The sequence below is a fragment of the Emys orbicularis genome, chromosome 9, assembly GCF_028017835.1.
Source record: "Emys orbicularis isolate rEmyOrb1 chromosome 9, rEmyOrb1.hap1, whole genome shotgun sequence".
Classification (NCBI taxonomy): domain Eukaryota; kingdom Metazoa; phylum Chordata; order Testudines; family Emydidae; genus Emys; species Emys orbicularis.
Window position 1 is genome coordinate 69,390,640 of NC_088691.1, and position 17,379 is coordinate 69,408,018.

The following is a 17,379-nucleotide window of genomic DNA, read 5'->3' on the forward strand; positions in this document are numbered from 1 at the left end:
AAAAAGAGCTGACCTGCACATACTTCTTCCCTCACTACATAATACACTATAACATCAGTTTTTATGAAAATCCAATGAACTCCCGTCTCCTTTGTGATTCCATGGCACATCACGATAAAGTTAAATGAATTTCATTTTCAAACTGTTTAATAAGCTCTTGTATGACAACCTTATGGCATTACATATATCCTAATATTTATGGAACGTAGGTAATTCATGCACTTGACAGACCAACGTACATGGCAATATTTCCCTAAAAGTTCACTGTAAATGCCAGCTGGAATCGTGCAATCCACGAAAACGTCAGACCTCCTCACTCAGCTTATAACAGCAAGGACCACCACTGCACATAGCATTTAAGATTAACAGCCCTCATCTGCACTCAGGCCAACTATTCCCAAGAAATATTCTGTAACTTCGTAGTTATTGCTTCAGAAGAGAATTTTAGAAATGTTTAACATTAATTTTTCTTCAAAACAAAGACAAGGTGGTAATTAAGTTAATGCTATAGCTATATATAGTTTCTTCATGATAAATGGGGAACTAAGCTTTTCCACATAAAAATTTAGTTAATTAAAGTTATGTAGGAGGGGCTTTTTATTTTAGTGATTATAGCTAAGACAACAGGCTTGCATAGCCCCCCATTTTAACAGCACTGTAAACATACCGTATGAGCATGTGTGATTTGTGACATATCGTGGGCTGCCTTCACTATTGAGAATGAGCAGCTTATCTACTAAATAACAGCTACAAAAGTCCACTAGTTATATGTTAGCCAAGAAGAGGGAATAAATATAGCTTCAGCATGTCTAAAAGCCTAGGATTATTTACAGACACTCAGAAGCTATTTGAACAGAACAGATCATTTTAAAGTAGTTTTACCAATAACTGAACTTGCAGACGACACTCCAAGAAAGCCAGTAGATCAGGATCTCTTATGTCAAGTATTTACTCTTACTGCCACTTCAAGAGAGAGGGAACACCTGCCCCTTAATTCAAACATTGCTTAAAAAAATAAGTCTTTCCTTCTTCCAAAGTTATAACCAATACTCCTTTTGGAGGCAGCCTAAACAGCTGCACCCAGGCAAAGAGTTCAATGGGGGACTGCTTACTGGAAGGGACAGTAAGTATTTACTATTTGCACAAATTCGAAAAAACTAAACTCATTTTACTCTGATAATCCTTTAGCTACTGTACAAGATATTTCAGCAGAGAAAGCACATTGTTAACACTACATGTAAACCAAGTTATGACAGATCCTTTTATCGCAGTGTCATGTTGCAGGTAAGCCATTTTATGTTACATCAACAGGCTGGGAAATTGCATTTCTGCATCAAGGTGATTCCCGTTGAAGCCTATAGAAGAGCTTTGCTCTATTAAGGCGACTGTCCATCCTGGAAGAGCAAGAGAAAAAGGATCCAGTGCTTTTGTGACGATATTCCTAGGAGGGATTTCATTCATTCGGTGCATGTTGCTGTACATAAGGTGCATGAACCTGTCAGGTCCTAAGTCAGCGTGAGGAGAAGCCGGTTGCAAGGCTGCAACCAACTACTGGCGTCATGTCCCATATCTATAAGAAAAAACAAGATGTGGGGAACTACTCAGCACATCATATAGTATTAAAATCAAGAGTACAAGACCTACTCTAATATTCTTTTGGCTACATGTGTAACAATATGCCCTAAAAGAATCAGCATTCAACAGGATACTGAAATAGTGCTGTTTATTGTCAGCTTGGTCACCTTCTAAAAATTATACTAGCCTTGCGAACCAACAACATAGCCAAACTATGTTTGAAGAAAGGATTCTACCTTGCACAGCACGTTGTTACAGAGCTATAGAACATTAATGAAGAGGGTTTCCAAAGCCAAGATGGTTTTGTTTCATAAGCCTGTCTGTGGAAGAGTATAAAAGTTACTGGGCTGTTTCATTACTAGTATCTGCAGGAAGTGTAACCACAGTATAGCATATGATCAAAAGATTTTATGACTTAAGGAAATTGAGTATCACTGCAGTAGAGCCAGAGATAGGGCATGTGACCAAGGGTTATATGAGCAGTGCTCCGAACTGCTGCTTGTGGCACTCCACTTGCTTTGTCTAATGTGTGTTACAGGAGTGTTCCATACTTTCCGACACTGCAGGATACACCTGCAGGCACTAGGCAAACATACTGGCACTGTCAAGATCCTCTCTCATCTGCCCAGCCAGCCACAGTAGTGATGAGACAAAGCATAGTGAGACATGGGAACAGGAGGAAATGAAGACCGGTATCAGACAGTAGGAAGTTGGGTAGTGTCAGATGGAAGGCGGAATATCAAGCTGGCAACACTAATATAATATTTGCATCATGGCAACTGAACACACAGATTTCTCAGGATGCAGTGCTGAAATACTCTATTTGAGAAGTAAAGACTTGAACTGATATTTGTGAGCCTGAAGCTGTCACTGTTTCACAATTAAATCCCCAAACTGCATCCAGACATATTTAATTTCCTCTACAGTCATCTCAAATGGAGTGACACAACGGGCATTAAAGCAAAACATTTTAAAATGCAAGTCCTTGGGCATGTGCTGACAAACCCCTTTGCTGAATGTATGCTATCAGCAAGAGCTAGCTGAGATTAAGTTCCTCATTTGGAAGTCTCAGACTCTAAATAGCAGTTAATTTCATGTCTTAATCAGATCAGTATGAGACTGAAAACAGTTTCACAAAGACTGGAGGATCTCTAGGAAATCACTGTGATTATAGAGAACTCTGATCCATCACTCTTAGGGTCTGAAGAGCCCAGTTATCTATAGAAACTTCATACTTTGACCATGTGCAAAACAAATGAACTACAGTATCATAATTTAGGGAAAGTCCTTCAACCTCAATGACATGAATAGTTCCCCATTGAAACTCAATGGGATTGAAGCTCAATGAACCCTTCGATTTCAGACTCCTTGAGAGCAGGGACCATATCTCCTTAATGTATGGTGCTTTACAGACTCTGCTACTCAAACTATACAAACAGTTCTTTTAATTCATGGGGATTTCCTGCATATTCACCATATAGGCTGAATGACAGTAGTGGGATTGATTATTAGAAAGTCTTTGTCCTTCACTACAATAATTAAATACTACTAAGTTTTTGACTCAGGCTTAACTCTTGCTGTCCATGAAGCATCAAGTTGCCAGCTTGATTAAGTGTTTGCAACCACTAGCAAAGGCAAAAGAAAGTGTCACCTTAACTGACTGAGTGCATAAACTATTTAATATCGTAAAACCCAAAGTAAAAGAGTGAGTTATGTAACCTGTAGAGAAGAGTAAACCTACCTTCACAATCCGATCACTCCCACAGGTCACCATTAGTCCCCTAGAAATGTCCATAGACATGTGGGAAATGTTGTGTTTTCCTTCATGAAAAGTTGCCAGGGAAGTACGACTAGCAAAAGAAAACAGTTTAAATAAAAACCATCTATTAGACATTAAAACCAGATGGTGTCATTGCAGCAATACAAAATAAAGCATTTACAGGGAAATTTCTGAAAAGCTAGTAAGTCAAACCTGACAACATTGCCTACCTACATGACAATGAAATAATCAGTAAGCTCTGCCCAGAGTACACTAATTACAGGAGTGACACATGCTTACCTGGGCTCCCACTTGATTTGTAGAAGTCCCTCAACACAGCACAAAGGAAAGTAGGAATATGGTAGAGAAGAATACAGTTCGTTGCTTCTAACATTTAACAGCTGTAAAGTCTACTTTCCAACAAGTCAGTCAACTTTTCATCCAGCTGTATTGGTTACTAGATTAAGCGAGTGCCTGCTGTCCCTCTTCTCCCTTTAAAATGTGTGCAAAGCAGCCCCAAAAGAACCACCAATGTAATACAAGCAAGTTAACCTGACTGAGTCATCAATGTTCTTCGCTGCCTTGTGAAAGATAGAGGTTAATAATTTTTCCATGCTAGTACCTTATGTATATTCTTTCAAAGTGAGAAGGCTGCATATTAGAACTTGAAGGTATCGGATACATAAGTGAGATTTGCTTATTTACACATCGATTATAAACATGGTATGTAGTTTCTGGCATTTAATAAAAGGCTGTTTACATACAGATGAGCCACATCTGCCAGAGTTGTAACCAATCATATACAGAGAACTTAAAGCCACCAGTTAGGTTCCTCCAGAAGTTTCAGCCTTTAGTGTATAAAGTCAGTAATGGAACAACATCAGATCTTTAAGCATACTCACTCTTCATCTTTGATTGACTCAAAGCAAGAGTCACAGACACGGACCTGGAACTCAAAGCCCATGATTGGGTAGCTGGACCGCTTAGTGCTGCACTTGCCACACACTGCTTGACCACATTTCCTGCAGTGATGCTTCACAGGAGAATTAAAATAAGATGGACATTTCAGGACATGAAGTGTTACTTGAGAACTCCCAAATCAACAGGAGGGATGACCAAAAAAATTATGTAACTTCCTATGATAGTTACCTTTCAGAACCAGTTGTAACCAAGGACCAAGAATCCCTGGGTTATATGCCAGCCCCAGGGAATTTTGCCATTGACTTCCAATAGGGCCCGGATTTTACCCATATACTCTACATCTCTTTTCTCCAACAGATCTGAGGGCAAGTGCCTTACAAATGAAAGATATTCATTATACTCTTGCCTTCACGATCATCAAGAGGGGTGTGTGTGTGGGTAGGGGGGCGAGTGGATTTCCCCTGGAACATTTAAGAGGTGAAAGTTCCTTTCAACATTTCCAAGAGATTCACACTCTGGCATAACTGAAGGAGGACAAGGCCATTAGTGCTTCAGCACACCGCAACGTGCTCAATTTAAGGCTAACATTTTGGTAGTAATTTGCCAGTATAAGCTCTTAGGCCATTTCGTGCATTCAGTGTTTACTAACTGTAGCTCTTTCTTACATGCACACTTGTGCTCAAAACAGGTTTTACTTTCTTTTAACCCCATTATCCCCACACAGGACAACCCAATTTAATGCTTTTCTTCACTGTACTTGGTAACTTCTCAGCACCAAGTTGAGATTTCCTTATTCACAATACTTTGCTGGCAATGAAGACACCAATGACCTCTACTGCTTTATATTATGTCTTTCTATTCATTTTTTCCTTTTCAAAAATGGATTGGAGTTGAAGTTTAGAAGTGCGGAAGAAGGGGCTGGGTATAAAGATAGAACAACACTGACACCAAATTCTCTACACAACAAACAGTGCCACCATGAGTGATTTACAACCACATCCTCACCTGTCTCAACCCTAGTGTCTTTGTGTCCCACATCTGCTTTATATTCCAGAAGAAAGGCTGTTCACATTTCTGACAAGAATCACTTTCTAACCACTGAGGAGCCTAGCGGGGGAGAGAGAAATAAATACTCTTAGCACATATTCAAATCAAGGTTATGAACAGCTCAGGTTTTCATTTTTGTTTTTAAATGAAGATAGATGTACAGTGAATATTTAAATAAATATCAAGAGGAGCCCCCTCTATCAGCTATGGACATTACAAACAATACACAAGAAAACCTGACTTGCTTTACATTCAGTGCGAAAGTTGGCCACACTCAAAAAGCTCAATGCTGAGCTGTGTGCAGAAGACCGAGTCATAATTATAGTTACCAAGATCTTTCTGCTCTTCTCTCTCAGTTTTTACCCCATAGCATTTCTTGTTACTGCCCTAATGAGAAAACCTGCTAAGACGCATCTGATTTATTAGATTGCTGCAGGAGTTGCAGATCCCTCTGTCTTGCTGCCAGGATGATTCTGAATGGCTATAAAGTAATCTGAGATACAGAAACTCTACAGTGAATCAATTACTCCCTCAGAAGCTCTCACTCTCATCATGTCCTTTTCCTGGGGCTGCAGCACTTAAAGCAATTAAGAGAACTTTTATCAGCTGCATCCACCTACTCACTTGCCCTCACTCCAAGTAAGTATGGGCCTCTGCCTCCCTATCTGGAAATGATGCTCGACTATACTGGGCTCTCTGGATGATGTGAGCTATAGACATGCTAAGTAGTACTAACATTCTCAGATGTTACTGTGCTATAGCAGAGTATTCAAAGCATAACTCTGAAGTTAATACTTGCACTTTTTAGTAAGGTACATTTGTGGGACGATACATAACAGTTTTAGGGCATCTCCTTATGTGTTGGGTAAATATTCCCATGCATCTGATAAGGACCATATACCCTGGAAGCTATTTCAAGGTTAGTTTAACTCCCTTAAATTCCACACCACTGCAATATTGCACTTATGCCCAAGAGAATAGAAAAAGACACACATTGTTCTATGGGGAGTCATTTCCCATCTCAAATTTCAGAATAACCCTGACTACCCACACTGACTGCTGAATCAGGGTCTCTCCACATTCCATAATGCTCCATTTCCCCAATAGACTAAACAGTAAGTGATCTCCATTAACATTCCCTTTTCCATCACGTTGGTGGACCTTCCTACAATAGATGCATCAATAAAAGGAGAGTAGCAAATTCTTGATTACCCAGGATTGTTGACAAATCAATGAGAGAGAGAGAGAGAGAGAGAGAGAGAGAGAGAGAGAGAGAGAGAGAGAGAGAGAGAGTGTGTGTGTGTGTTGATCCAGTCAAAATGAAAGACTGTCTCCATTTCAATAATGATGTGATAACAGTTTCAGGGGCCACTGTTTTCATCTCCTGCCCATTAGGGTTTCCACTATTGGTTCAGTTGCTTCTATTTCTCAATCTCCATTTAACGGCAGAAAATAGATAAATCAATGGATAATACAATATTAAAAAACTACCAAAGTTTAATCCAAACTCCCACTAAAAATCTATGCCACTAGTTTTGGGAATTTCCTCACCATGCTGTCAACAAGGGTCTAAAAAGCTCTAGTGCATAAAGACTGCCTAGTCTATACTTTGTTCTTTAACTTGGTAAACAAAAAAACATAAGCTCCATAAAATCATCATCTCCTCACTGCTCTAGAGCAGTGGTTCCCAAACTTGTTCCGCCGCTTGTGCAGGGAAAGCCCCTGGCGGGCCGGGCCGGTTTGTGTACCTGCCGTGTCCGCAGGTTCGGCCAATCGCGGCTCCCAGTGGCCGCGGTTCACTGCTCTAGGCCAATGGGAGCTGCTGGAAGCAGCACGGGCCGAGGGACGTACTGGCCGCCGCTTCCAGCGGCTCCCATTGGCCTGGAGCAGCAAACCGCGGCCACTGGGAGCCGCGATTGGCCGAACCTGCGGACACGGCAGGTACACAAACCGGCCCGGCCCACCAGGGGCTTTCCCTGCACAAGCGGCGGAACAAGTTTGGGAACCACTGCTCTAGAGGAATGGTCAGAGGCAGTGTATTTAGCTCTATTACAGCACCATGTAGTGACTAACGCCATGTCTACACTAGCGAGCTTACAGCGGCACAGCTGTACCGATGCAGCTGCGCCGCTGTAAGATCACTCGTATAGCCGCTCTATGCCGATGCAAGAGAGCTCTCCCATGGACATTTAAAAAAACAAAAACAAAACAAAAAAAAAACCACACACAACCAAAAAACAAAAACACACAATCAAAAAACAAAAACACACCTCCATGAGCAGTAGTAGTTATGTTGGCGGGAGAAGCTCTTCCACCAGCATAGCACTGTCCACACCAGTGCTTCTGCCAGTGTAAATTACATCGCTTGGGGTGTGTTTTTTTCATACCCATGAGCGAAAGAAGTTATACTGACAAAAATGGTAGTGTAGGCATGGTTCTACACCAATCCTGAACTGGTTAACAGATTCTGGAGGAAAAGGAATCTATGGGCTTGTCCATGCTATGCGTTAGTGCACACCAGCTAGAGGTGTAGATTCTACTGTGCACCAGCATGCCATGCACTAACGGACCTGCATGGACCTTAGAAGTTCTCATGCATGCTGATGTCAACAGGACTACACCAATGCACTACATCACATCGTGTAGGCAAGCCCTTTGTTTAGCACTCAGCAACAGTCACTTATTTGTTCCCTTTGTACAGCCCCAAGAACCAGGGCTTCTGGTCCAACATGGGCTCCTAGGTGCTACCACAATATGTATAATGAAGATAACAGTGCTTGTGGCTTTGAAGATCCCTTACAAAGAAAACAGGGTGTGCAGAGACAGAATTGAGAAAAAGCAATAAGAGCAGCCTATCATGAAGCCATTTTTTGGTTGGCCTGACAGCATTAATGTACTGGTGGCAAGAAACTACAGCTTCACAGGCTACATAGATTTTTCTATAGCACTTTATTTCACAATACACTAAGGAACATTTAGCACAGAACAGGGTCTCAAGCCTTGCATAAACAATATTTCATTGTATGTCACTTATATTTAGTAATCAAGTGCTCCGTAAAATCTGGCTACTCAGTGAGTGACTTCTATACTTTTGATATTCTGTTTGAGGAGAGGGGAAGGGCTAAACTACAGTACCATTTTACTGAGACAACTAAGAGCAAATATTTTGTCAAGTCCGCATAACCCTACAGGGAATTCAATACAGTCTGCAATAGGGTGTTGCCTCTTGTAGTACCCTACAGGATTCTTTCCAACTATATTAACTAGAACAGATATGGAGAGGGTACCTTTAGGTCAAACATGGCAGAGATCTATTATGTGGTCCATCCTTGTCTTTAATATGGAAGTGTGGTCTGTGGGGACTTGAGGTTTCAACATGCAAAGCTTCACCTTCATCCACATGCCCAGGCTTGCACTGAACAAAGCTCTACGGTCTTCATGGACTTTGTCACTGCCCTTATCTTTATGGCAATCTGATATTTTTCATGGAAGCTGAGGCACTGAGCTCTGATTCCTGGCCAGTTACCAATGCTTGGTTAACTTGGGGTGATCTGATCTAGGACAGAATAAGCTCGAAAGCATAGCCATTGCAGAGTTCACAAAGTGGCAGTACCAGATCCTTTGACCTAGCATTTGCGCTTACCTCTTCTCTGCTGATATCCATATTCCAAACGGCAATTCCTCCATCAGCTGAACATGAGACCAGTTGCCGTGTCAGCTGAATGTAACAAATGGCCTGCACCTTGTCACTGTTAAACAAAGTGGACACTATTTATTCTTCCAAACATTTAAGCAAAAGCAACATCCCTAACAAGTCTGGGTTTGAATTTTAAGAGTCACCTGGAAACTGAAAACAATGTCAGTAGCCAGGCATGGTCAGCTGTAGAACTATTTTAAAGCAAGACCACTAAGTAGTAACCTAAAGTGCATGAAACGGAGAATCAAAGTTTAGAAGCTGGACTTGGTACCCTCATTGCCAAGTGTTATTTCAGCACTGAAGTAGCTGCGATAGAACAAAGTGTTAGCATAGGAAGCAGCAGGTTTGACCTGTAAGCTGAAGATACAGCATCATGTCAGTGTTTTGCTAATGAAGCCTAACAACAAATGGAATGCATCTCAGGTGACAGGTGTCTGAACTGAGCAGAACTGCAAATACGCCCTTTTTCATCCACACTCAGAAGTCAACTGAATACCAACTTATTAGGAGACAATTGTGAGAAAATAGTCATCAAGGAATTATGTCCTTAAAGATTCAACTAGAAACCCTTTTGCTGATGTACGAGTTGTTAGGGTTGGCAGAATTCAATTTAAAAGATTAATATTTATTTTCATCTATTTATGTTTTTTCAGTTGCAGGAAATTATGGAGGAGTCAGACCACAGGGTGGTCAGAATAATTATTTAACAACAGTAGATGTTGATTCAAAAAGTTATAAAGCTTTAACTGTTCAAACAAATCATCAACATCACATGTCAAATAAATGAGGTAAATATCTTTAAATCAAACTAATAAGTTTTCAGGCAAAGTACAAAAAATGCTGCTTCTCTGTAAATTTTCATTATTACTGAGGGAAGTATTTTTTCATTGGTTTGTGCATGTGTAGTAGAAATTGGCATTTACGGACATTTACCAATAAAAATCTAATCCTGCCAAGCCTAGTTATTGTGATTCAATTTCTTAATCTCTTCCCCACCCACAAGTTCTTGTTTCCTTTAAGCATGGTGTTCACTCACTGTGTGAATATCGGCTTTCTTCAAGGAGGAAAACTGACTTACAGAAAAACAAGAATCTATTTTTGATATAGCTATCCAGAATGGAAATCGGTTGTGGATCTCCACGCTTTTAGTCACACATTGAATTTTCACTGTTTTGCAGTTTTCAGTTCAGAAAGAAAAAACACTGCTTTTGAAATGGAATGATTTTTCCCCACACTTTGTAAAAATTCCGCCACCATCTGTTCAGTGTGAGATTAGACAGGAAAAACGAATAGTTGATACACACAATCTTCCTAACAGGATACATGATGGAGGAGTGAAAGAAGCAGTGGAAGGTCCTCAAGTCACATAGTGTCAAATTACACTATTGTAGCCAATATGTAAAAGTGAACAGTTGCATGTCAATGAACAGAAGAGTGGGAATTCATGTGCACTTGCGAGAAGTACAGGAAGTCAGCATAGATACTTTAAAAATACTAACTATGCCAATAAAATAATTGTGATTTCATGACTAGTGTCTAAGATGAAGAGGAAGCATTAGAACAAAGGATTGTACATATTCACTCTACTATGCAAATGTCATTGTACATTTCCACCCCTGTCCTGCACAAGCATCCTCATGAAGGGTACATTATAGCAGTGGGACTTGACCTCCATGCAGCAAAAACTCCCAATATTAGCTGGAACACAGCTACAACACTGCAAACAAGGGTAGTCTCAGTACTGTCACCCACCTCTTTATTCTGGGAACTATTTTTATTCTCTGATCTCATCACTTCCCACATTTAAGTCATAGCCAAGAGAACAAAAATGCCTCTTATGACAGTAATGTTGCTCTGAGATTTGTTCCCCCCAGTCCCCATTCATCACCGTCTTAAGAGAGCACTCCGAAACATGCTATCTTGTCTAGATATTATTCACAATACTTGGGAGCTTGTCACATTTAGTCTTTCTGAAACCCCACAAACTAGTTAAGTATTTGGAAAAAAATAAAACGGCAAGTCACTGCTACATACTGATGGCCCTGAAGCAGCAATGTTCGGCCTTTCCTTCCACCAATATCCCACAGAATAATGCTGTGATCAGATGCTCCAGAGAAGAGTAGCCGTTGAACAGGATCCCACCACAGGGAAGCAACACTTCCTAAAAATAAAAAAAATAAAAAAAAAAATAATTTAAAAAGGATGAGGTAATTTCTTTTATTGGACTAGGAGAGATACGCTTTGGAGCTCATTTACAGCTCTTCATTCATGCTTCAGTTAGATTAAAGGTGATAGTCCCCATTGTGACTCTCCTAAGAGCATAGGCTGCGAGTTTTTTTACTAACTAACAGATTAAAGTCATTGAACTATCATCAGTTGGACAATCAAACTTTAAAAGACAAAGGATAGTGAGCAATGGGATAATTTGGTTTGGTAGGACTAATGCATATTTCTAAAATGCTCATTGTTGGTTAAACAGTCACAAGAAAGTTCAGGTTTTCATATAACCCTAAAGCCATTTTTATTTGAAAAATGTAAATACTAACGTTTAATAAAGAACAAGACAAGAAGCTAAGCAATGGCTTTGGTTTTCTAACAAGATGAGCTATGAATTAGGTTAACAGCTTCCCCAAGTATATGTATATCAGCAGCCTAATAATGGTGTTTAATAACATTCCTTACTGGGCTCTTTGTAAGGTGAAAATAGCCATTGTGACAACTGAATCGATCAGGCAGCAATTTGTTCATAATACCAATACATTAACAATACAATAATGCATACAACTGGCAGTTGAGAGGAATACAAGTGATATCAGTCATTATACACTGACCTCTTATGTAATTAGCTCTGAATACAGTTGTGCTCTGACAGTTTATTCCAAATATTTTAACGGCAGTGAGAAACTATCAGTCACAGGACAAACATGTTGCAGGGCAAAATGGCTCCATTGGTTTTTACAAAGAGATTCTTGTATGTGTTTCATACTCCTCATTAAAGAGCCCTTCAGCGTAACACACTGGCTTTGTAATTACTGAACACAGAATGCATGGTACTACATTAGGCCACCACTGTCTCATCCAAAAAAAATGAAAGGAGTAGAATTACACTATTCAGCTGGTGATTTATTTTAAACCAGGGGTGGGAAAACTACGGCCCGCAGGCAGCCTATCAAACCTTTTAATCCGGCCCTCGAGCTCCAGCCGGCGAGCAGGGCTGGGGACTTGACCCGCTCCACGCAGCTCCCAGAAGCAGCAACATCATGTCCCCACTCCAGCTCCTACGCGTAGGGCAGCCAGGGGGCTTTGCACGCTGCCCCGCCCCTAGCACTGGCTCTGCAGCTCCCATTGGCCAGGAACCACAGCCAATGGCAGCTGCAGGGGCGGGACCTGCGGACAATGCACTGCGCAGAGCCGCCTGGCCAGCGCTGCACCTCCGTGTAAGAGTTGGAGGGGGACGTGCCGCTGCTTCTGGTAAGCACCGGCTGGAGCCTGCACCCCCGACCTCCTCCCACCCCACAACCCCCTGTCCCAGTCCTGACCCCCCTCCCGCCCTCCAAACCCCTCGGTCCGAGCCCGGAGCACCCTCCTGCACCCCAAATCCCTCATCCCCAGAGTCCACACCCCCAGCCAGAGCCCTCACTCCCCCCCACCCACACATCGCAACCCCCTGCCCCAGCCCAGAGCCCCCTCCTGCACCCTGATCTCCTCATTTCTGGCCCCACCCCCAGCCAGAGCCCTCACCCCCTCCTGCACCCCAACCGCCCAATTTTGTTAGCATTCGTGGCCCGCCATACAATTTCCATACTCAGATGTGGCCCTCAGACCAAAAAGTTTGCCCATCCCTGTTTTAAACCTTCAACAAAACTGGACTTTCTGAAAGACCAATAAGGGCTGCTTTAGTGTACCAAGAGAATATAAAGTTATATCATCAAGTTACTGGATGCAATATTCTATTACTTCCTTTAGGGATGTGTAGTTTTATACAGCATCCTTCCACTGGTCAAGTGACATCTTTTCTGCCACTACCTCAATTGATATTCATCTTGTTTTCAGATTAATTACAGCCTCAAAATCAATCCTCTTTCTGGCTCTTATAATTAATAGCAGTAAGATTTGCATGGGCTGCTGCAGGGCTGCACAGGATATTTTTTTTTTTTTTTTTAAAACAGCCCCCCCCCTTGGAAACCAACATGCTGTTTTGGTGCATGTTTGCTATTCAATTGTACTGAATTATTAAAGAGTTGTAATGAGGCAGTGAGGGGAAAGAAACAAAGCTTAGTTAAAGCAGCCACCTTTGAAGTCTCCTGCACCTGGGACCCCGTCTTACAGAGCAACAAGATTCTTTCACAAAATGCAGATATTAAATAAAGTTCTCAAACTGGTGCAACTTGTGTGGACAAGGCCTAACAAAAGGTGTTGTTTTAAATCAATACAAAAGGCTGTGTGGACACTTATTTTGGTTTAAACCAGTTCTCTTTCCACTATGCTAAACTGAAATAAGCTACTCTTGAACCAAAGAATCCCACCTGGGCTTTGACCAGTTTAATTAAAGGGATGATTTTAAACCAATGTAATTAAACTCTTGAAACCCATGCTGACAAGGCCTCAGCAATAGCAGACCCACTGAGGGAACATGAGTGGTAAGAACAATTCAGTATGGCATCTAGTCATCCATTTATATGACATGCAAGCTACATAGAAAAGAGACACTTAAAATTCAGTGAGCTATAAAATATTAAATCAAAGCAGATTTTCAAGTATCAGATCAACAGAATACAATAGACTAATTCATACTACACTCATTAAGTAGCAAATGACACTCATTTAGCTTGAGATCAATATAAGAAAAGCCCACGTAGGCAAAGAATTCTGTAAAATAATCATCTTATTTTCACACTGTTCCATCTTCCCTGGTGCAGAGATTTCTGTGGTCAGGAGGGACCTGACCCATGAGAAGGATTTGTTACCAGGAAAAATGGCAGAATTAGAATTGGTGGGAGGTTATAAGGTCCTTGCACCTTTAGCTAAGGTACACAGAAACTGGTGATTTGCAGGCTGAACTGACTGTTGCAGCGGTGGCACACAATTTTGCACCGTTTCTACTGGGGAATGACTTTTGATGTGGCAGAATCTGTCCCAGGGTTTGTTAGCAGCAAGAAGGAATCTTGCACTGAAAGCCCCAGAAGGGAGCGTAAAGTCACATGTGCTGCTGGGGAAATAGGAGTCTCTCTAATTCCTCAGAAGCAGTGGAAAATGGGCCATTGGGGGCAGGGATGGTCATGACCAGTTCCTGTAGCCCCAGGGCTAAAGGCAGGTCCCTGCGGGAAGGGCTGGATAAAGCCAGCTCCTGTCCTGTGATCATCTCCCTGGGGGAGGGGGATGGTCCACCTCGTAACAGGGAGGCCTTCCCAGCTGCTGACTGCCAGGAAGTTGTAGTTCAGCAGGGGACAGGCCTGGTCCTAGGGTGCACAGAGACATGTAACCCAGAGATAGAAGTTGAAGTCTTGATGACCACTGTGGTGGGAACAGACCCCAAGGGCTCTGTAGCTGGAAGCAAACCCAACCTGAGGTTTGGGGGGAGAGGGGGGGGTAGGAGAAGGGGCGGGAATTTGCTGGCCAGGGAAGGGTCTCTGTCATAGCTGTAGCTGTGAGCCCACAGCTGGATCAGAGTCACCTTCCCTTTTGGGGAACACAGGGGTGTCTGCCTCAGGGGGGAACCCAGAAAAGGAAGTCCAGACGGAAGGTGAGGGGGGAGAGGATGGTCTGCCCACCTTTTGTAGGAAGGCATTTCCTCAGGAGGAGGGTGAAGGATCTGCATCTGAAATGCCAGACCCCTCACCTGCGGATCATGTTTTAAGGAAAGACTGGGGGTCAAATCTCCTGGAGGGGAGAGTCCATGTAGCTGACCTTTTGGGAACAGAGTGGGGTGACCAAGGGGATCTTACCAATCCAAAGCACTCTATTAAAGAATGTTGTTCCTGCTACACTTGTAAGAGATAAAACTGTCTCTTCAAGGCAGGAGGAAGAGAGTTGCATTTGGGAAGCTTCACAAGTGGGTGGGGCCAAAACAAAGATTCTAGAGGGAGGGGCTGAGGGGAGGCATGGTTGCAGTGCACCCTTTCCTTGCCGAAACCTCAAACACATGCCTGAATTGAGAGCAGGGCTGGTTCTCCAAAGAGGCAGGAGAATCTATGTCTGAGCACCTACCATGGTACACAAAGGGATTGGGGAATGCAGTGGACACTGGGCAAGCCAGGCTATGTGAACAAAGTCTGTCCATCATAAATTGGCTGTTAATCTTGTGTCTTTTGCTACTCCACCTATGGTTCAAAACAAGGGAGTTAATACTAATGGTAAACCCTTTGAAGATGTGTGACATACCCGATTTTTGGGGAAAAAATTTGTACATGCTAGGGATGGTGACAAGACAGTCGCACAAGCATGTTGCTTTTCAGTTTCTACCTGTAAGCAGGCTGGAAGCTTGGCACAGCAGCAAAAGCATAACAGGCCTACACTGCTGTGTGGAAGGGGGACTGGGACACACCGCCTCATGGCATTGGTGACTAAATGCGAAGACACATACATTAACAGAAATTGCGATCTGCATTCTGTTAGCAATACTACACCCCAACACATTTGCAGGCACCTGGGGACCAGGAACCCCAAACCTTTCTAGGACACCCATGAATGACTCCATAGGATTTAAAGATACTGGAAGGGGGCATGACCAGAGACAAACAGGGATTTTACATGTACTGCCTCTGCCATACACAGTGTCCAAGACTCCGGCAGTAAGTTCAGGAGGAGGGTGTGATGTTGCACTCCATAATGTTTTATGGAAATATGCTTATGACTGAATATGACTTAACTGGAATATGCTTTATGCAAAAGCTCTCTTGTACAGTATCATCACAAAGCTTATGATCTACTGAGTGTGTCCATCCCACTTGTTTACATGTATTATTTCTATGTCTGGAGTTAGGAGAATAAGATATAAGCTTGTATTACTGATGTAAACATATTAAGTGGAAGCCATTAAAGGTGCTTCAGAATCAATGACCTGTAAATGGCTCTGTTTACTTGCAAACCTTCCCGGGTACCTGCAGGCCAGCCCTGGAAGAATGGAGGCTGGGGTCTCACAGGACATGTGAACATGTCACCTGATACTGGAATCCATCTTAAACCTGGTGCTTTTCCATTTAGAAGGAGGGGTGGGGACCCAGAGAGAAAAAGATTCCCGCCTTGTGCCAAAGCATTAAAAGGGGTAGAACAGAACAAAGGAGGCTGCCAGTCATGAGAACACCCCTGCTTTCCACCTAAGACGTCTGCTGGAACTAACAAGGACTGTACCAGGGGAAAGGATTGGGCCCAGACTAGGAAGGAGTCTAGTCTGTGAAAGAAGCTTATTGGAACATCTCCAAGGGTGAGATTTTACCTGTAAATAGTTTCTTAATGTATTAGGCTTAGACTTGCGCGGTTTTGCTTTATTTTGCTTGGTGACTTACTTTGTTCTGTCTGTTATTACTTGAAACCACTTAAATCCTACTTTGTATACTTAATAAAATCACTTTTCGTTATTAATGAACCCAGAGTGATTAACACCTGGGGGAGCAAACAGCTGTGCATCTCTCTCTATCAAAGAATCATAGACTTTAAGGTCAGAAGGGACCATTATGATCGTCTAGTCCGACCTCCTGCACAACGCAGGCTACAATCTCACCCACCAACTCCTGTATCAAACCCCTAACCTATGTCTGAGTTACTGAAGTCCTCAAATCGTGGTTTAAAGCCTTCAAGGTGCAGAGAATCCTTCAGCAAGTGACCCGTGCCCCACGCTGCAGAGGAAGGCGAAAAAACCCCAGGGCCTCTGCCAATCTGCCCTGGAGGAAAATTCCTTCCCGACCCCAAATATGGCAATCAGCTAAACCCTAAGCATGTGGGCAAGACTCACCAGCCGGACACCCAGGAAAGAATTCTCTGTAGGAACTCAGATACCACTCCATCTAACATCCCATCACAGGCCATTGGGCATATTTACTGCCAATAGTCAAAGATCAATTAATTGCCAAAATTAGGCTATCCCATCATACCACCCCCTCCATAAATTTGTCAAGCTTAGTCTTGAAGCCAGATATGTCTTTTGCCCCCATTGCTCCTCTTGGAAGGCTGTTCCAGAACTTCACTCCTCTGATGGTTAGAAATCTTCATCTAATTTCAAGTCTAAACTTCTTGATGGCCAGTTTATAGCCATTTGTTCTTGTGTCCACATTGGTACTGAGCTTAAATAATTCCTCTCCCTCCCTGGTATTTATTCCTCTGATATATTTAGAGAGAGCAATCATATCTCCCCTCAGCCTTCTTTTGGTTAGGCTAAACAACC

General features: G+C 42.4%; 1 protein-coding gene across 1 annotated transcript in view; it reads right to left on the reverse strand.

The window, feature by feature from the left end:
- Positions 1–959: 959 nt before the first annotated feature.
- The window catches only part of WDFY1 (WD repeat and FYVE domain containing 1), a 43,946-nt gene continuing 27,526 nt past the window's right edge, over positions 960–17,379 (reverse strand). Inside the window, exons 7-12 of the mRNA XM_065410967.1 lie at positions 11,034–11,160; positions 8,946–9,051; positions 5,261–5,362; positions 4,237–4,367; positions 3,317–3,425; positions 960–1,570 (exon numbers count right to left, since the gene is read on the reverse strand). Coding sequence (XP_065267039.1) covers positions 1,511–1,570; positions 3,317–3,425; positions 4,237–4,367; positions 5,261–5,362; positions 8,946–9,051; positions 11,034–11,160 — 635 coding nt within the window. The 3' untranslated portion in view covers positions 960–1,510. The remainder of the gene's footprint in view (positions 1,571–3,316; positions 3,426–4,236; positions 4,368–5,260; positions 5,363–8,945; positions 9,052–11,033; positions 11,161–17,379) is intronic.